The 22,217-nt window shown below is 35.8% G+C and overlaps 1 protein-coding gene across 2 annotated transcripts; it reads left to right on the top strand.

Moving 5' to 3' along the window:
- Nucleotides 1-4,955: 4,955 nt before the first annotated feature.
- Nucleotides 4,956-21,187, top strand: LOC107796887 (uncharacterized). 2 transcript variants are annotated; one of them, XM_016619710.2, is made up of 10 exons: nt 4,956-5,852; nt 6,252-6,343; nt 6,628-6,733; nt 7,527-7,780; nt 8,047-8,178; nt 8,404-8,526; nt 12,395-12,523; nt 13,133-13,350; nt 20,476-20,629; nt 20,768-21,187. In XM_016619710.2, the coding sequence occupies exons 1-10, from the start codon at nt 5,633-5,635 to the stop codon at nt 20,984-20,986; spliced, it is 1,647 nt and encodes a 548-aa protein (XP_016475196.1). In that variant the 5' UTR covers nt 4,956-5,632; the 3' UTR covers nt 20,987-21,187. The 2 variants fall into 2 exon arrangements, with proteins under 2 accessions (XP_016475196.1, XP_075107481.1); XM_075251380.1 differs by having other exon boundaries at nt 6,252-6,344; nt 6,632-6,733.
- The last annotated feature ends 1,030 nt before the right edge of the window (nt 21,188-22,217 follow it).

The following is a 22,217-nucleotide window of genomic DNA, read 5'->3' as shown; positions in this document are numbered from 1 at the left end:
TGGAAAAATGGAGCAACATCAGCCTTTGTTAAGGTAGTGTGAGTTCCCTTTATATAGGAGGGGAACCCAGCTACTAGTACATGGGCATTAATTATAAAGTATGGAGATGGGACGACTTGACGCGATGCCTCAGCATAGGCTCTGGATAGGCCGGCCCTGTCAGACTTAGCAGTGTGCCTTAGGAGTTTCCCCCTCTGTCCTGGCTTCGATCTCTGTTTTCTCTGAGTCAGGCCTTGACGAGCCCCGAGGGAGGGAATTCGATCATGGCTCCACGCTCTCGAGGTCTCGAAGCATTCTTCCGAAATGTCTTGATAGCGAGAAATTAAGTCCTCTGATTTTCGCCGCATACAATCACACATATGGTGTCCTGCAACAATCTGTTCCTAAATAATTTTTCCTAGCCTAAAATAGAGATTTTTTTGAATAAAATATTCAACTATTTTTCTTTCTGAAAACAAAATGAAAAGGTATAGTATGTGTTAGAATAATGCTTGTTTTTTTTGTTTGTTTCTTTTTGAATTGTAGACGGTCACCTTAGATCTTTACCAAAAGCAAATGTTCCCTGATCCCAACTCTAAAGTGACATTTTGATACGCGTGATCTTCTACCCTACCAATTAAAACCTAAGAAAGAAAAACTATTTTCCCTCCCGAGGTAATAAAGCTTCAAAGGTACCCAATTCAAAATGTTTTTTTTTTGTAATTGGTCTTTGCGTTGGATTGTCAATTCTAGATTATAACAAAATGCATAAGGATATGGATGTAAGATGGAATCATGGAGTTGTCTTCAATAGCTTTAATTTTTTTTGGAGCAAATCAATTGTGATAATATCAACATTTGTGCGCGCACATAAATACATTGAGTACGTGGAAAAAGATCCTGCTCCATTTCTATAAATTCAGTTCTAAAATGGTCTCAATATATTTAATTCTTCGATAGAAACTTGGTAAACTTGAGCTTTCTTGTATCCAACTACACTGTAAAAGAGATGTTTGGTTTCTTTTTTCAACTCCCCATATGATGTTGTGTATCCCTCCAAGTGTATCTGAAATTGGAAAAATATCATGTCGAAATTCTTGTAACAACTCATCATGCAATTGATTGTAAAACTAAAATCAAGTATCTCTCAAGTAAACATAGTATTACTACTTAATTTCACAAGTTTAATATAACAAAAATAGGGGATAAAAATCTATATAATTACAGTGTAATTAATTAGAAGTTGTCGAATAAGTTAATTGTATACGGTAAAATCGGGGGGTCCAATTTTCCATCGATATAACGTCTCGAAGACTCGAAATCACGGTCGAGTTTCATCCCTCGAGGGCCATCGACGCTCGACCTCGGGACAATATGAGACCGACGATTATGGAAAGAAAGTGGGGAGTTCCCAAGGCGTGAAACTAGAGCCGACAAAGTCTGTCAGGCTAGTCTGTGCCCGTATCGTGGCATTAACTAGCTGTCCAATCTCCATATCTTTGTAATAAATGCACTTGTACTATGTTGTAATTCCCCTCATATATAAAGAGGATCCTTGTCATTTTGTAAATATTTGTTGCTCCATACTAAATGCATAAGAACATTCTCTCTGCTCTCTAACACATTCTCTCGATTTTATTACTTCATTTATTGCTCGTATTTATCGTGTTCTACTAAAAGTTCAGCATTTATTGCTTATTATTGGCCATAAAGAGCCGTCATTGATTTATTTATAACTGTTAGTCTCCATCGACCACCTTCGATAGCTCCCAGTCGAGCTTCAGACTCGACCTCGAGGCCCTCGAATAGGGAAGCTCGAGGCCCCGATTGACAGCGATTCGGTTTGATTAACATCTGGTTTTTAAGCTCTTATCTCGTTTCTAAAGTCTTTCACATAGCATCAACTGCCTAACAAATAGCATAAAAATAGATCACGTATTTTTAAAATCACTTAATCAAATTTAATTGTTATTACCATTTTCACGGTAAACATTAATTATATACGTTCCATATTAGCTAAATATATTACTTAAAATTATTCCTTTTCTGCATTACAAATATTACATTATTTTATATCTACACAATAACAATTAGCACATAATTATAAATTCAGGAGAGTTATATATATAGTGTAGAAGTGAGACGGATGCATTAGTTAATATTTGAGAGAGTGTTATCGTATGATATGTAATCATGGAAAAGTTTAGAGAAACATGCCAGAAACAATCTTGTATTATTGTTAAGGAAATTAAATAATAAAAATAAAAACTAAGACGTGATAACTACACTACGCGTACTGGTGCCACACGATGCGTGGGATCTGTAAATTGGAAGACGAGCCCTTTCACCATCCGTTATACCCCATCAAGAGTGACAAGAGTTCATTTCCCTCTCTTTTTTAATCAAAACTATTGTTAAGTCAACTACTTTGCAAGGACAAGGGACAGTATGCGAGGAGCCATGTCCTACTTATAGCTTGTTTCGATGGTCGTTATGTAATCTTGTATTGTATTGTTTTGATGAAACATTGTTTGAATATATAAATTGTATCGTTTGTCGTTGTTTTATGATGTCATACATCAACAATATGAAGAATAAATTTATACAATATTACAAAAAAAAAAGGTACAGAGTAAAATTATTATATAAAAAATAAGGGTAAAACATAAATTAAGATTATTAAATAGTAATAACGGATCTAACAATATGATATAATAAGATTTAAGTTTATAACATCAAAATAAATATTATATTAAAATAACAATAAAATACAATATGAAGTAATAGGTAACAATCGTCCAAACAAGCTGTTAAAATGAATAAAAGACTAAAGAACATGTACCGTTCTTTCTTCCTCTGTAATCATGCGAATCACGTCACACAATATTTATTAAGAAGTAATTCGCTCTCTATCAAAAATATTTTCTATTTCTAGTGATTTTATTCTTCTCAATACACTCTTGGTGGTAACATACTAACATATATGTTATCTCAAGAATAATGGAGTATTGCTTAGACGAGTTCTTTTCCATTTGTTGGGAACAATGTTTTAAAAGGCCTGGGCGTAAGGCGAGATATTTTACAGGCGTAAGCCCCATAAGTATTTAATTTTTAATATTTTATAAAATAATATAATTACAGTAAATATTTATAAACAGGTAAAATTGCATAAAAATTGAAGAAAACTATAAATATGTGAATATGTGTGTATGTGTGTGTGTGTGTGTGTCGCGCGCGCGCACGCTCTATCCCCATAAAAAATTAGTCAAAACAATCTATTATACGTTACTTAGAAGCACAACTAATTTGAGTCGAAAAGAATAAGGTTTTCTACATAGAGGACAAAAAGGATGACTAACCTGTAATTTGAACTTTGAACTTGTTGATATGAAGGAGAATGAAGCTCTATTTTTATTTGTAAAAAAATATTTTGAATATTCGTCGCTTTGGGATATATTAGCATACTAGTGTACAAGATAAAGAATTAGAAAAGACCATGAAATAAATAAAAAAAGTCTTGACTTTTACATATAATACATTTCAGTTTCTTTTTAAAACTTTTGAGTAATTACCAAGCTGACTTTTGAGAATTTGGGTATTATATGAAGGACTTATTCAATAATTTTTATTTTAATTTGACAAAGTTTCGGGGCTTACGCATCACTAAAAAAATGCGCCTCAAACGCCCGGACGTACGCCCCGAATTGTTGGGCGTACGCCTCTTGAGACTTTTGCCCCACACTATTGCATGGGGATGTTTTTTGTGCGCCTCACCCCAGAGCTCGCCCCGAAAGTCGCCCCGAAAACTTCTTTTAAAACACCGATTGGGAAAGCTAGCTTGTAATACATCCTTTCATTGCACAGCTCAACCATGTGCTGTTTGGCTTGAATCCCACAGTTTGAATGTACTTAAACCTAGAGTCATTTTCCATCTATAAAACAGAGAAGAAATAATTTTTTTCTCGTTGTTGTAATTCCAATGACAATTTAATACGCCATCAAATTTCGGAATTCTTTCACTTCAGCCGTAAATTTATTTCTTCCTCCTAACTAGTAATTCTTCCAATCTACTTTAATTGATTTTTTGATTTTTTTGTGATTTATAATATATACGTAGTTTTTTCAAATATTAAGAAGGAATTAACTTCTTTTTTTTTTCAAAGTGCCTTTGGAGTAAAGAGCCTAGGAATATTTGTTATATTTTCTAAACATATTGAGGTTAATATTATTAATAATTAATGAGAAAAAGTATCTTTCTTAATATGTGTGAAAACAATCAACGAATCAATTAAAGAGAGAGTAACAAAACAAGGACGCCATTTACTAAGGAGGAAAGTTTACACCCAATATACAAAAAATTGTTTCTATACTATTTCATATAGTTCATCTTTATCATCTCGTATACGTCTGGTCGGTTCATACGTTATCACTCTTAAATCATCTCTCATTTATCCTTGTAACCAACAAAAAGTTTTAGGGTTTAGGGTGAAATGTGTGGATTTCATGCATCATTTTTTTTAATTTAGAAAAATGTGATTAAGGGAACCCGCACCGTACAATTTAAAAGCCGTTTCTTTATAATAATCAGGTATAGATAAGCTTCGTGCAACAGTCTGATTCAAGGTGGGATTTGAACCCTAGACCTTCTATTTGGCAAATCCCTTTCTTATACTAGGCAAGCTTCGTGCAACGGTCTGAATCGAGATGGAATGTGAACCCTAAAACTTCTATTTGGCAAGTTCCTCCCTCGACCAACTCGACCACCCCGAAGGGTAACAACATATTAATATTAGATCAAAATTTTAAAAGTTGATAAAGTTGCTTAATTTGAGATGGCACATCCACAAATTTGATCTTTTTTCCTTTTGAGAAAAAGAGAGACAAGGGCATAGCAAGTAATAAGGGAGAAGAAATCGTCCATTTCCATAACTAATTTTGAAACATTTTTGCTATTCTTATTTCTGCAAAGTGTCACCAAGCTCATGTTCGTTTGAACTTCAAAAAAGGGTCCCCTCCTCTCTTCATTCCATCCCTCTCATTTCTGAACCCACCCCTCAAAAAAGCAAAAGTTGAAGCAAAAACAACAAACCCACCATTTTTTTGAATAAAGTTATTCATAAGATTCTTATTTCAGACTGTCACCACTTTCAACTTTCAAATCCTTCACTCTCTCGCACTCTCTGAACCCTCCCCTCTCTTGCCTTCAACAGTGAAAAAATACAGTTATTTTGCTCTTTTTTTTTTTTTTTTGTGTGTGTGTGTGTGTGTGTGTGTGTGCGCGTAGAGAGAGAGACTCCAAATACCATTGATTCCAAAGACCCTTTTCTTCACTTCCCTATGACTGAAAGAATGATAAAGAAAAGGCTCTAAAGAGGGAGATTCTTTTGAAAATAAAAAAATTATTCCATTTGTCTCTTCATTCTTATAATACCCATTGATCCAAAATCCTCACTTTATTTTCCTCTCTCTTTTTACACCTCTTCCTTGTACTAGTATATTCCTTAAAATCCATCTCCCTCTTTTCCCTTTTCATTTCAACCCTTCTCTAATTTTTTTTCAAGAATCAATCCAATTAAGTCTTTTACTTTTTTCTTTTTCCCTCCATTTGAACCATTTTATTATACTTTTGTGTTTTCTTGATGTTTGGTTTGAAATGGGTAGGGGAGGAAGAGTGGAGGTGGTAAGCAGCAAAGGGTGTTCAAAGTTGTTAGTGGATTTTTCTTCTTCATTCAGAGGGATTCCTTCTTATTCGTTGGAACCACTCATAATGTCTCCTGCTTCCTCTGCCTCAGTTATGTCTGAATCAACAGTTATCACTCGATCCAATAATCCATTTTATGGACTTGTTATCTGTGTTACTGGACTTTCTAAAGGTATGATTTTTGGAATATCTTGTGAGCTTTTGCCTTAAAAAACTGTTTTGAATTGAACGAGAAGATGAAAGATTGTAGTTTTTTTTTTGTTTTTCAGTATGAAGTTTACGGTGATGTGTAATGATGTGTTCTATTTAGTTGCAGAGCTAAGTGTCTTGAAGGGGTTCAATTGAATAACTTTCGTAAAAAAATTACACCGTACAAATAAGGGAAAAAAATGAAAATTTTGGTATATAGTAGTTGTTGTATCTCCTTGATAGTTTAGTGTCTTCACTCACTTATTCAAGTTTGCATTTTTTTGAATCACTTGTTGAATTCCTGGCTCTGCCACTGGTTCTATTGCTTCTACTTTAATTGTTTTTTTCCAACGTGTAAATGTTTTCAATATGCTATTTACAGAAGCCAGGAAGCAAGTGATGGAAGCAACAGAGAGATTAGGTGGTAAATACAGCCCACATTTGCACCCTCAATGTACCCATCTGGTGGTTCAGATATCCTTTTTCTTTCTGCATCTTTGAATTCCTTGATCATTTTTCTCTATACCCACTTTATGTTTCCAACTCTGCTAAATAATAGTATTTGTAGTATTTTTTCCATTGACAGCTTATCTTTTCCATGCTTAAACAAGGCGGAGAAATGAAAACCATATAGATGGGTCTAGTTAAATGATTATAACTTGCTCATTAGACACAGGTTATCAGGTGATTCAGGCCTAGTGGTTGTAATTTTTTGGTTAAGATTTGTTGCCTGGATTGGGATTCCTTAATATGTCTACCACAGCTTTTCTGGACGTAAGTTTGAGCATGCCTCGAAACATGGTTCAAAAAATGGTCTCCTGGTTGTTACATTGGCATGGTTTGTGGATAGTGTGAGAAGGAACGGTAAGGAGTGTCATTTGTTTGTAAATTTTATTAGCTTCATTACTTGTTTTCTGTATTACTCTTGTATTGCATGTTTTATGTTCTTTTTCAATTGATTAACTTTCTTATTTATTCTTCCTCGAAATGGACTGTTGAATGTGCTGATCCTGCTTCTGTTTTTTGGGTAACCTTTACTTCTTTCAATTTGAATAACATTGTCAGTTGTGATTCGTAATAGATTTTTTTTTTTTGGCAAAGGCAGATACATGATTTTAAGCCACTGCCTTTTTATGATAATGGATGCGAGTGTAGTATAAATATATATTCTGGAAAATTTTCGACGACGTATACATCGTTTAAGCAGAAGGCAGTGGGTTAGCGCTTTGAATCCGCCATAGCATTTAATTCTATTCTACAGAAGCACAACTGTAGAACAGAGAGACAATGCTGATATATAGGCTTTCTTGAACTTCCTGAACTTAGTATTTGGTGTTGAAATGGTTGAGAGATATGCGAAGCTTTATCCTTCATGTTTTTATTTAGAATGAAATAAGCCGCTTCTTTTATTTCTTGAAGTTGAGCTGTCATTGTTCTGCTTAAGATGCTTCTACATGGATAATCAACTAAAAGTAGTTACAAAAATTGATGGTTAACTAGAATTTGTTTCCTTCTATAATGAATAAGCCTTTTTTACTTTTCATTTGTTATCAAAACGCAACCCATATTTCTGTCGCTTAAGGTTTAGGAAATATATTACTTTTGATTCGTTCTATTTTGTCTATGACCAACACATTAATGTTTATGTTTGCTCCAGTGAGGTTGAGTGAATCGCTTTATAGTGTTAAAGGTGTTGGACAAGGTGGTCTCTCAGTGGATGATATCGACGGGCTTGTTCAGAGAGCCAGCAGGCAGCATTCATGTCTCCCTGTTGCATTGCCTGAAAATAGCAAACGAGCTGACATGATTGAAGAGCCACTTATGCATGCTGAAAGAGAACCTAAAAGAAGGACTCTGCTCGGTCATGCCTTTTATGTTGATGGAGATGTTTCTGATGAGCTGCGCAGTAAGGTAGGTTTAGGTTGTTATAAAAAAGCTCAACATTTAATAAATTTTTCAAACAAATACAGGATTATTTTGCTGTAGTACTGCTTATCTAAGTCTTATATGTTTATGCCTTTTGTTTCACTGAAAATCGGTGCTACGCCACTTGGCATATTATTTTTTTTACAACAATATGAATCCTTATACTGCATCATATTCTAAAGCTTAGGTCATCTGAGTCAAATCAAGTTATAGAAGGTGCTTACCTTTTCTCTGACTTGTGTAAAACTTAGGTTATCGAGTCTGCTGCAGCAGAAGGTGCTAGTTTGGTGGATCGGTGGTTTGTTGGTTGTGGTGCAAGTCATGTAGTCTGTGAAGGAAACTCAATTCAGAAATACCTTGGCCATTCCTCTAACATTGTTACTGTAAGTGTTACTCTATCCATTTAATGAGTAAGCATGAATGCTTTCTCATGATTGGGACCTTGATCAAAAGTGAAAATTAACTTACTATGAAATTACAATTTCTCTGACCCCACGTTTATCTTGTCCCAGGCAAGAGCTTTACATAGGTCCTTCTATTAGTATCTCCTCAAGGACTACTGTATCATTCCCCTGATTCATTTTCATTTGAATAACTTTTTCTGTCAGCCGCTTTGGGTTCTGAAGAGTGCGAAGGAAAAGTGCCTGCAACGGCTTGTTCATATGTCTGCTGATTTGGCTAGGCAAACTGGAGCATTACTTGATAGCATTCAGAATACAATTAATAGCAAGGTATATATTCACCCTCCTTCCTGCCGCTTGCCCTCTTTTCTCGCTTTCTCTCTCTCTCTCTCTCTCCATATGATTACTGGTGAACTTTCCTAAAGTGCTTTCTCTATCATCTTAAAGACTGTTTAGAATATCTTCCTATTGTTTAAATCCGAAGTATGTTAGCTTTGTGTTTCTATGACAATGCTCCATCAGAAAGCAGATTGATCTATGTCGTTACACAAAGCATATTTATCCTTTTCTTTCTCAAACAAGGACAACATACTAATTCTCTGATTACATATGGATGTATGTGCCTGAAGGATTTTTAGCACAGGGGATACATTACTTTTAAGTGATAAAATTCACTCGTTCTTGGCAGTAACTTTCTGCATTGTCGTTACTGAAAGCTTATGTAAGTATAACAGATATGCCTATGGCTGGTTCATGTCTTTCACATCTTTTTCCTGCCCACTATCTTATCCAAAAGTCACATAAGTAGGGCTTCAATTGGGGTTGGTAGTCAAGGAAAACTATAGTCTAACATTGTTTCAAGGATCCTGGCCTAGCAATTTGTAATTTTGACCATATGCTAGGGGGTTTTAGTCTTATTTCGAAGTAGTACTCTGTTTTTCTGGTTTTCCCACAAATCTCAAAGAAATATACATGTCATAATGGTATCCTGGTAATTTTTCCCAAACTCTTTAGGGTTGTCTTTTCTGGAAATTAAGATCTTTAGATGGACCATGTATTGTTGGTTTTATATAGGGTTTCCCATTGATGTAGCTTTATATCTTTCTCTTGACTATGGACTTGGAGTAGTTACAGAATTTGCGATTGGATCCTAGCTAAACTCAGTAATTCACTGCTCGCATTGACCGAAAAATGGAAGTAGTCTTTTTGGTTAGCTCCATAGTGATTACCACTTTTCTTAAAGGAAACATTCTAATACTTCTTATATAATAATACATAAAGTTCAGCAGGACCCTTCTTTTACTCTTTACTTTTCCTCTATGCTATTCTCCAAATACACGAAGTTATCTTGTGACTTCACATTTCTAAACAACAACTTCTGTAGTTCTCTATTTCAAACCTTTTCTTGGTAGTTGTGCTGAGGAAGAGGTGGACTATAATAACAGATGAATGGAGCAATTTATAGTTAGAGTGATCCTTGCATCTTGTGGCTATTCTAAGGTCCTTTGATCTACAGTTGATTGGTGGATATATAATAAGGAGGTTGGTTGGTCGTTAAATACCTTGACTATCTTTCTAATTTCTTGACTTAAACTACAAACGTCATAGTTGAATGCTATGCAGACATATGTCACGTCCTTAGTTGTTAACTAAGTACACGTGCAGCACTTGACAACTTGCTCACGATCTTGCATAACTTGCTCACGTTCTTGCTATGCCAAGTCAGCCCTACTACACTCATGATCGCTAAGAAATGTTAGAACACATGAGAATTGCCAAAGGAAACTTTTGTATTAGAGAGAACTTGATAGTTTAGCTTGGTTTTTTGAATTACCAATGAATACCCCCTATTTATACTAATCACCTAGGGGCTAGTATGCAAATAATAATTACTCTACAAGTCCTTCTATATTTACAAATAAGTCCTTTTCTCTAGAATATTCTACCTAGCTAGAATCTTCTAAGGACTTTCCTAACAATTCTATAGAGTTCTAGGGTCTTCCTAGAGAAACCTCTATATTTCTCTAGAACCTTCCTACAAGTGCATAAATATCTAGAGCTCTATAGTTCTAGAATATTCTACCAAGATCTTGTCCCTAACTTATGTAACCATTCCATATGACAAAAATATATGCCAAGTGGCACCTACGTGACATGATGATGTGGCGGGTCATGACACTCTCCCCCACCCAATTTTGTGCCGCCCTCGGCACAAAACATCAACACGTACGCGCGCACATTGCCTTGGCGTCGTCAGAAATCTTTGTCCATTAGCCATGATACCCTATGAAGTGGTTCTCCTTCCCATTTCACAAGGACTAGCCACGTTTCTTCTTACGCTGTTTGAACTTTGGACGGCTAGCAGTGATGGCCTCAGTCCTCCGCCCATCGGATGCTCCTCTTTGCTCTTGGCCTGAATCTTCCCATGACTCAACCAAGTCTAGTAGCTTCTCAAGCATCGGGTCCATGTTTCCACTCTCTATTTGGCTGCCCTCCGTGGTCACAACCTTGCTGGCTAACTTGACCCCTCTGCTTGGTGCATCGTCTGAGTCTGATAGTATACCATCACTTTGTAACTCGCCATCCTTGCAGTTTCTCCTATGTCACCCTTATGTGCTTGAACAAAGTTCCCTATCATTGCTGCAAGCTTCCCCAACTCTAGGCATTCACTTGCTCGATGTGACCCTTTGCAGAAGTAGCACCCTCCCTTAGGCACGTACTCCCTACCATTTTCTGGCCCCTTGCCGTTTCTCTTGGACCCCTGTCCGTTATGGGATGACCCCTTGCCATTACCCTTGTATACCTCGGCTATGCATTTCCCGTTGTCCTCATCATGATCTCCCTCATCCCTCTCGGCGTTGCCTTCTTTGGACTTAGCAGGCTCCATCTTGAAGTCAACAAGTGACTAGGCTACTCCAATGGCCTCATTCACGTTGGCTATTTGATGTCTTCTTAACTTATGCTTTGTCCAATTTTGCAACCCATCCATGAAGTAGAAGAGGAAATCTTCCTCGGACAATGACGAGATTTGCAGCATTAAGGTAGTGAACTCGCGTACATACTCCCGAATTGTGGCCTCCGTCGGAGCTCCCTTAGCTTCCGCCAGTCGGTAGTGAACTCGCGTACATACTCCCGAATTGTGGCCTCCGTCGGAGCTCCCTTAGCTTCCGCCAGTCTGCCACCTCGCGTGCAGCCCGTACACCACCATACTGCTTCCGCTTAGGGACCTTCGCGTTGATCCCTTCTGCAAGTACCAAGCCTTTGGTAATTCCGCCCATGATTCCCTACAAAACTTCCTTCTAGCAATCTCTTGTATTCTTTCTAACATTCCTTAGTCATAACCTTTGCTTTGATACCACGTTGTCACGTCCTTAGTTGTTAACTAAGTACACGTGCGGCACTTGACAACTCGCTCACGATCTTGCATAACTTGCTCACGTTCTTGCTATGCCAAGTCAGCGCTACTACACTCATGATCGCTAAGAAATGTTAGAACACATGAGAATTGCCAAAGGAAACTTTTGTATTAGAGAGAACTTGATAATTTAGCTTGGTTTTTTGAATTACCAATGAATACCCCCTATTTATACTAATCACCTAGGGGCTAGTATGCAAATAATAATTGCTCTACAAGTCCTTCCATATTTACAAATAAGTCCTTTTCTCTAGAATATTTTACGTAGCTAGAATCTTCTAAGGACTTTCCTAACAATTCTATAGGGTTCTAGGGTCTTCCTAGAGAAACCTCTATATTTCTCTAGAACCTTCCTACAAGTGCATAAATATTTAGAGCTTTTCCCAAGGAGATTCTCTATAGTTCTAGAATATTCCACCAAGATCTTGTCTCTAACTTATGTAACCATTCCATAGGGCAAAAATATATGCCAAGTGGCACCTACGTGGCATGATGATGTGGCGGGTCATGACACATAGGTGCTGAACGGATGCCATGTAAACCATTGCCTGGGTTTGTCATCACCTACTTTTCCTAAACTTCAAGATGTAGCAAGTGATTAGTTGGATAGGGTGGCTTCCAGTGGCTGACCTTTTCAAACTGGTCATGTACTGCTAAAAATGTGAATGCATTTGAATTTTCTGTTGATATATTTTCCTGAATGTTCTGCATTGTAGCATATCCTTTGGAGATTTTCCTGCTATAGTTCTTCAATTTTAAAAAATTCTTATGAATTGTTTATAGGAAATTAATGCTGGTGCTCTTCTTCAAGATACCACAAGTTCTACACCTATAGTGAACCAGGAAGAAAGACTAAATGTCGTCAATGTGGCCAAAGAGGGAGTAAGGAAGCGTCGTGGTTGGCGTATGCAGGTAAAAGCACTTCAGTTTTTGTGATGCAGCTCCTTTCTTTTGTTTCAACGATGCTACCAGATACACTATGTAAATAGATGCATAGATGGTTTAGGCTTACAATTCTGTTTTCTGTTATGGCTAATATGTTACTTGGCAATATACTGTGTTATGACATGGCATACCTCTCTTTTCAGATGTAACGTCTTAATGCGAGTTGCATTCTTGAGCTAGAGCAAGAATCATGAGTTACATGTTTAATTCTTCTAAATTGTGTGTGGTTTGGTCCAAGGTTGAGGCACTTAGTGTTAATATCTACATCTGTCAGTCCAAAATGCGTTTGGTTGAACAGTAATCTTGTACTTAGTTCTTTTTATTCTTGGCATGATTTTGGTTCATTTTTTGAATTTCTAGTTCACCGGGAAATTGCTTGTTTTCAGTGCTTACCAAAATACAATTAAGCATTTCCAGGAGTCATGACTGTTTTATCCTAGTTAATTCTTTTGACTGTTGTTCTTCCCTTGTTTGTGTATAGCACTCAATTTGCCAACAATTAATCATGATCTTGTATATATTGTTGTTCTCAATGAAATTGAAATTTAATTTTACTTGTCCGTTTTGTTGTTTCAGACATGTCAGACCCCTTTACGTCACCTATCACCGAACATCCTTCTAGATTCCATCTGCTGGTCGATATCTGACCCAACTTCGACTGCTTCGATTTACATGGATGCTTCTAGTGCTGAAGATGCAAAACAACAGAACACTTCTGTATTCTTTGACGCAAAGGAGGATCAGAAAGCATCTGACGCTTCATTTGTGAACCTATCCCGACCGCTTTCTGAAAGGTTCGTCAGATCTCTTACTTTCAGTGACTGTTACAGTTTCAACGAGCAGACTTGAAACCCGCTAGATATAGTGTTACTTTCACCTTGAAACTTGTGTGCAAATTATATGCTTAATGCCCCTTCCAAGTATTCTAGACTTGAAACTTGTGTGCAAATTATTGCATATATCATTGCTTCGCTGAGCATATCATGTTGGTTCTGTTAGAGTATTACCATGTAGTTGGAAATTTGGATTGGTATATTAGATTATTTTTGTCTGGTCCAATGATTGTGTTAGGCTGACCAGATAGCAGTTCTTGGATACAAAGAAGAGAGGGCACAAAACCCGATTTGATTGAGAATAGACTAAAGGTGACTAGTATGATACTAAAAGATTAATTACATCTTATATTTTCAACAGATTTTCAAGTTTCAACAACTAATCCTATTATTTCTAATTCTACATCACCTCCTACTAAGAGTTCTTATTCTACATTAACTCTTTTTGTTTCCCGATGCTACACAAATGTTTATGTCATTTCCAACAGGAAAAATTCGTCTTCAATTATTTCATTGTTATAAAATAAAAGCAATTTAGTAAGACAAGGTGGGTTACTCTGATGGTAAGCACCCTCCACTTCCAACCAAGAGATAGTGAGTTCGAGTCACCCCAAGAGCAAGGTGGGGAGTTCTTGGAGGGAAGGATGCCGAGGGTCTATTGGAAACAGCCTTTCTACCCTAGGGTAGGGGTAAGGTATGCGTACACACTACCCTCCCCAGACCTCACTTGTGGGATTATACTGGGTTGTTGTTGTTGTTGTAAATAAGAGATAGAGATAGAAAGGAGTATTTCACTTACTTTTGGTGTATCTTTCCACTGCAATTACATAGCCTTTTATAGGTATAAAAAGTAAAAATTACTATAGTAAAATAGTGTAAGGGATGGACATAAAGTGGAAATCAATCCACAAACTATTCATACATGGACTTCATCCACATACTATTTACAACACTCCCCCTTGGATGACCATGTAAAAAAAATGCATCATTCAGAGCTTAATAGGAAAAACATGGGGAAATACATATTTATTTGTAATACGCATTACTTGCTGCCTCATTAAAAGCCTTACCAAAAAAATCCAATGGGAGAAAACCTTAGTTAAAGAAAAAAGAGTACATCACGTATTTTTACTCCCCCTGATTAAAATATCACTTAAGGTCTCGGAGACGCCGCATTCCAATTTTGTATATTAACTTCTCAAATGTTGAGGTTGGCAATGCCTTAGTAAACAGATCCGCCAAATTATCAGTTGAAGGAACTTGTTGAACATCTATTTCACCATTCTTTTGAAGATCATGAGTGAAGAAGAATTTTGGTGAAATATGTTTTGTTCTGTCTCCTTTAATGTATCCTCCTTTCAGTTGAGCTATACATGCAGCATTGTCTTCATACAATATTGTTGGAATATTTTCTTTCGAAGAAAGACCACATGTTTCCTGAATATGTTGAGTTATTGATCTCAACCAAACGCATTCTCGACTTACTTCATGAATAACTATTATCTCTGCATGATTTGAAGAAGTAGCAACCATAGTCTGTTTCGTTGAACGCCATGATATGGCTGTACCTCCACATGTAAATAAGTAGCCTGTCTGAGATCGAGCTTTATGTAGATCAGACAAATATCCTGCATCTGCATAACCAACTAATGCTGACTTGGATTCATTTGAATAGAATAAACCCATATCAATGGCCCCTTCCAAGTATTTGAATATATGCTTAATAACATTCCAGTGTCTTTGTGTTGGTGAAGAACTAAATCTTGCTAACAAGCTTACTGAGAAAGCTATATCTGGTCGAGAATTGTTGGCAAGATACATTAACCCCCTGATTGCACTAAAATGTCGTATTTCGGCACCAAGAAGCTCTTCATCATTTTCATGAGGTCGGAATGGATCTTTATTTATATCAAGTAATCTTACAACCATCGGGCTACTCAATGAATGTGCTTTATCCATATAGAATCGCTTTACGATCTTTTCAGTGTATGTTGATTGATGGACAAAAATTCCATCTTTCATATACTCAATTTGTAGACCAAGACAAAATCTTGTCTTTCCAAGATCTTTCATTTCAAATTCTTTCTTCAAATAGTCTACTGCTTGTGGAAGCTCCTTTGGAGTTCCAATGATATTCAAATCATCAACATACACAGCGATTATAACAAATTCAGATCCGGATCTTTTTATCAAGACACAAGGACAAATTGGATCATTCTTGTACCCTTCTTTCAACAGGTACTCACTCAGGCGATTATACCACATGCGCCCTGATTGTTTTAATCTGTATAAGGATTTCTGAAGCTTTATTGAACAAGTTTTTCGAAAACATTTATATGCTTCAGGCACTTTAAATCCTTCAGGATTTTTCATAAAGATTTCATTGTCTAATGAGCCATACAAATAGGTTGTGACAACATCCATAAGACGCATATCAAGTTTTTCATGCACTGTCAAATTTATAAGATATCTGAACGTGATAGCATCCACCACAGGAGAATATGTCTCCATATAATCAATGCCAGGTCTTTGCCAAAATCCTTGCACCACAAGTCGTGCTTTATATCTAACGATTTCATTTTTATCATTTCGTTTTCGCACAAAAACCCATTTGTACCCTACTGGCTTTATACCTTCAGGTGTTCGAACTATAGGTCTGAAGACTTCACGTTTTCCAAGTGAAGTTAATTCTGACTGGATAGTGTCTTTCCATTTTGGCCAATCATTTCTTTGTTTACATTCATCAACGAATTTTGGTTCAAGATCCTCATCTTGTTGCATTATTTCAACCTATGTTACTCAGACTCTTCAAAAATGTTGTTAGGTGCGTGTCGGATCCCACAAATTTAGTGTATTTTTGGAGGATCCGACACGGGTGCAGAAACACTTTTGGAGAGTCCGAGCAACATAGATTTCAACAGCAACATTATAAGCAAAAATGTTATCGATAACAATATTATTTCGGTTCCATCTTTTTGCCGTTGAGACATAACTTATTGATATCTCTTCATTCTCATTATTTTCAGGTAGCTGGACCTCCCCTAAGGTCTTATCATTTGTTATGTCTTGGGGATCTTCTTGAGCCACTACCTCCGTGTTATGATCACTTTGATCATTTGCTCCTTTTCTTCTTCGAGGATTTTTATTTTTAGAACCGATTGGTCTACCACGCTTCAAGCGTGACTTAGACTCATTTGCTTTAATTGATTGTCCTGTCGGGATATCAACTCGAACTGGAGCATTAGCAGCTGGAATATGTGACTTAGTCACCCTTGGTAGGTCAGTGAATGCATCTGGCAATTGACTTGCAATATTTTGCAAATGAATAATCTTTTGAACCTCTTGTTCACATTGGTTTGTTCGAGGATCTAAATGAGACAGTGATAATGCATTCCAATCTATCTCCTTTTTCAGCTGCTTATTTTCTCCCCCTAATGTTGGGTATACTGATTCATCAAAATGACAATCAGAAAATCTTGCCGTGAATAAATCCTCAGTCATCGGCTCTAGATACTTTATAAAAGAAGGAGATTCATATCCAACATATATCCCCAACCTTCTTTGGGGACCCATCTTTGTGCGTTTTGGTGGAGCAATTGGAACATATATCGCACAACCAAAGATTCTAAGATGGGAAATATTTGGCTCCGCACAAGTGTTGCTGCATGTAAAATAGCATGAGCCCATAATGAAATGAGAAGTTTTGTTCTCATAAGCATTGGTCTAGCAATTAATTGGAGGCGTTTGATCAATGATTCTGCTAGACCATTTTGTGTATGAACATGAGCAACCGAATGCTCAATTGTTATCCCAGTTGATATACAATAATCATTAAAGCTTGGGATGTAAACTCACCAGCATTATCAATGCGAATTGTCTTAATTGCATAATCTGGAAATTGTGCTCTTAGCTTTATTATTTGAGCCAATAATCTCGCAAATGCCATATTGCGAGTTGATAGTAAGCACACATGTGACCATCTTATAGATGCATCTACCAAAACCATATAATATCTGAATGGTCCACATGGAGGGTGAATGAGCCCCCATATATCACCCTGTATACGTTCCAGAAATGCAGGGGATTCCATCATAACTTTAATAGTTGATGGTCTAATAATTAATTTGCCTTGAGAACATGCAGCACAAGAGAATTCCTTAAATTGAAGAATCTTCTGGTTCTTCATTGAATGTCCATGTGAATTCTCAATTATTTTACGCATCATATTAGAACTAGGATGGCCCAATTGGTCATGCCAAATAATAAAATTATCTTGATTAGTAAACTTCTCGTTTACTACGGCATGTATTTCAATCCTGCTAATACTTGTGTAGTATAAGCCGGAGGAAAGAGCAGGTAACATTTCAAGCACATATTCCTTACCAGACATTATTGTAGTAATATAAAGATATTCAATCTTTTCATCATTTGTAGTCTCAACATGGTAGCCATTTTGGCGAATATCTTTGAAACTTAATAAGTTTTTTTGAGATTCACTACAATATAGTGCTTCATTAATAGCCAAATTTGGTTTCCCTGGTAGTAATAAATTGGCTCTTCCAGAACCTTCAATTAATCTTGTACTACCAGATATTGTATTAACATTGGCTTCTTTCATTACCAAATAAGAGAAATATCTCTTATCTCTTAAAATAGTGTGTTGTAGCACTATTCAGAAGACATATATCATCTTTATTAATCTTGAGTCCAACTGAAGACTGAGGAATTTTCATATTCTTCATAAAAAAAATCAAAAAAATACATTATAAGAAATATGAAAGACAAACAGAATAAGAACATTAAGAAATACAGTAGAAATGTAGAAACTAGCAACACATGATGCATTAGGAAAATACATTCAAGAAAAATAAACTAGTTGCAAACATAAAATGACAACTTTTATTATAGCTTCATTCCCCAGTAAGATGATTAGTTCTTCAGTCAATATCCTCCAGCTTCTAAATGAGTAATATTTGCTAGGCCTCCAAAATCATCATCTTTATATGCAAGATGTGCCTCAGAATCATATTCGTTTGAGGGACCTACTTCATCATCATTATTTTGAAAGGTCAAGTGTGCCTCCACATTATTTTCTTTCTTTCTGAGGGAGGCTTGATAAAGTTTGACAAAATGATCTGGCATACGACAAATGCGTGCCCAATGAGCTTACACATACTAATTTTACCTTTTGAAGGATTAATTTGAGAACCCTTATTGTTCTCTAGTTTATTTCCACCACATGACGATTATTATTTCATCCCCTGCCACGTCCACGTTTACGACCATGTCCACGACCACGGTAATTATTTTGTTTTCTTTCAAACTTATCATATGCTGCTACAACATTCACTTCCGGAAATGGAGTTGACCCAGTGGGATGGTTTCATGTTTTTTCATTAATAGAGTATTATTCTGCTCTGCCACAAGTAGGCATGTGATTAAATCATAATATTTCTTAAAACCTTTTTCACGGTATTGCTGTTGTAGTACCACATTTGAAGCGTGAAAAGTAGAAAATGTTTTTTCCAATAAGTCCTCATCTGTGATAGTGTCTCCACATAATTTTGATAGAGAACTTACTTTAAAGATAGCAGAATTATACTCACTTACAGTTTTAAAGTCTTGCAACCTTAAATGTATCCACTCATATCGAGCTTTCGGTAATACCGTAAGTTTTAGGTGGTCATATCGATCCTTCAAATTAATCCATAATTCAAGTGGATATTTTACGGTTAAATATTCAGTTTTTAACCCTTCATGTAGATGATGACGAAGGAAAATCATGGTCTTCGCTTTATCCTGATTTGATCCTTCATTTCCTTGTATAATAGTATTTCTAAGACCTTTAACGTCAACGTGAATTTCAGCATCAAGGACCCATGATAAATAGTTCTTCCCGGTGATGTCAAGTGCCACAAATTCAAGTTTTGATAAGTTTGACATAGTAAAAACTATCATAAAAGATAAATAAGTTAGAGAAATAATTATATTTATAAACAATTAATGAAAAAAATGAGTAAGGCAAAAAAAAAAAACGGAAATAGAGCTATATCATATAAACAACCTACTATTTTATTTTATTCTGGCCATAAATTGAAAACAACATACTGTTTCATTTCACTTTATATTATTGATATATATATATATGTGTTCATAGAATTGAACGTGCCTAATATTATTTATATGTTCTAATCCAATAAATATAAAGTAATTAAACTAATATGAAATTATTACTTGTCAATTCATTTCTCACAGTTCTTCAAAATTCCTTAAAGATATGTTTTGATCCGGAAAGTCCATGAATATTATAAGTATGTCATTAGTGGGTAGCTAGTTTGATGACTTTGAGGTCATATAAGAGTTGAGCATTGAAGGAAATAATTATTTTATCACGACAATGTACTTAAACTATTTAAGATGCCCAAGGGCACAAGTAATCTGCAAACAGTGAGCATATGATATGTACTACCATAAATAAAATGAATATAGTGATACATACCTTAATAAAATATGACTCAACTTAGCGGGGATTAAGAATAAAATTAGAGTTTCGTGCTAATAACATGTTATAAAATAAAAGCAATTTAGTAAAATGTAAATAAGAAATAGAGATAGAAAGAAGGAGTATTTCACTTCCTTTTGGTGTATCTTTCCACTGCAATTACATAGCCTTTTATAGGCATAAAAAGTAAAGATTACTATAGTAAGATAGTGTAAGGGATGGGCATAAAGTGGAAATCAATCCACAAACTATTCATACATGGACTTCATCCACATACTATTTACAACATTCATCAAATTTTCCACAAATGCCAATTGATAAGTTATGTGCTTGTCACAGGCAGGTGGGTACTTATTAGAATTTAGCAAAGGATAATTCAAAGACCAATGTCAAACTATTGGGTTACTTTGGTAGAACAGATACAATAGGGATAGAATTGCAACTTAGCTCAATCATTGATGACTATAGATGTGATTTACTCTTTGTCGTGTTTTTTTAATTCCGTTTATCTTGTATTGTGTACCTCACTTGTAATGATCTTCCTTTGATTGTTTTTTTTTTTTTTTTTTTTTTGTTGATTGCAGTGAAAAATCTGAGTTAATATTGAAAACCAACTTCCTTAATATACTGTTTCCAGTTGATCGATTTTCCGAAATGGGTCCATGTTCCAGGACCTTTTTTAGTGAGAAAGGGTTCACGTGTTTACAGGTGTTGGATTACATACATGCATTTTACCAGGTATTGAGTTTTTCCCTTGCTAGATTCACTGCTTCTATTTTGGCTGGTGATTTTGGTGGATTTTCAGGGTTATTTCAAGAATAGATTCCAAACAGAAAATTTTTACTCCCTAAAACATTACGTTTGTAATTTCTATAGGAAAACATGTCCGTTGCAGAGGTAGAGATAGCGATTCACACAGATTCAAGGCATGCTGACCGCCTAAGATCAGTTTACTGCAGTAAAGAGACTTGCGAGCGTGGTTGTGTTGAATTCAGACGAATTGAATTTCTGGGTAGCCGTAAAAGTTTTGAAATGCTGAAGCGTGTTTCTGGTGATAACAACTGTAATGTGTATGAGTTATTGATCAGAGCATAAGTTCATAGGAAAAAGAAATTCTACTTTGGTTTTGATTTGGCTGGTAAGCTACAACTTCTTCTAAGTTGCAGAGTTTGATGATGAAGGTAGTGAAGATTGAAGAGAAACTGTATATATTCATCATCAAAAATCATTTTTGCAATGTGATATTTTGTATATTTGTAAAGAAAAAAAAGGTATACTAGCCAGATGCAGTTTGACACCTGGTCATCATCGTCGTCTTTTCTTCTTCATCTTCTTCTGCCAGTAAGTGTTGTTTCAATGTGTACAGTTTTCTTATGCAAGGGAACTTGACTGTTACACATCAATTGCATAGTGGAAAATTTACAGGACTACTACTCAATAAGTGAATTTTTAAAACGAACTAACTCAGAAGTCTTTTTTTTTTGAGGGGGGGGGGAGAGGGTGGGGGATATTGAACTCATATTTCCTAGTAATAAAAAGAGGCAAACTGCCTGTATGTTCATCACTATTGAAAGGTAAGACCATAACCTAAACAAAAGATCCTAAAATTGTTTGGCTCACAACAAGGATATCCGGGATCATAATCCTACATCCTATATGGATAAATAATACTAAGATTTTGGTATAAAATTGATACTGATTTTAGCTTAATACCAATAACCAAATACGAGATAAATGTAATCCAAAACGTTACTTTAATCCTGGTAATTAGCCAAACGACCAGCTTCCAATTTATCAACTAGACCATTATTAAATAATTGTGTTAACTCGATGGAAACAAATTAAAGCAGTTGACAAGAGATAGTGATATAAGTTCCAGTGGAGTGAAGAGCCTCATCTCGTTTGTTATTGTCTTTTCTCCTGCCTGGTGGATGAATGCATCCTGAACTACTTTAGAAATAAAAACAGAAGACATAATAATACGAACAAATGCAATATATAGGGGAGAAATGCGATTATAATTAACGAAATTACATATATCTTATATTGATGAGTTTTCAGTTGGTACCCTAAATTTATTAGATGGCATAAGTGAAGCATTTATAACGGAAGATGAAAGAAAAAGACATTTATCGGACCAAAATGGCGAATGAATAATTTCTCGCACAGAATTGAGAATATTTTTAATACTGGCAGTAGCTCTTGCTTTCAGCCGGTTTAGTTCAAATCAATGCAATTGCAAGCCAATGAGAAACCCTCCTTATTTGGGTCTTGGGATGGTAGGTTTGAAGTACTAGAGAGCGGTTGGAGGAATCCAAAATTTGGT

Source organism: Nicotiana tabacum, chromosome 1 (assembly GCF_000715075.1).
Source record: "Nicotiana tabacum cultivar K326 chromosome 1, ASM71507v2, whole genome shotgun sequence".
NCBI classification, from domain to species: domain Eukaryota; kingdom Viridiplantae; phylum Streptophyta; class Magnoliopsida; order Solanales; family Solanaceae; genus Nicotiana; species Nicotiana tabacum.
Note: the sequence above shows the minus strand (reverse complement) of the source record. Positions and strands in the feature narration are given on the sequence as shown.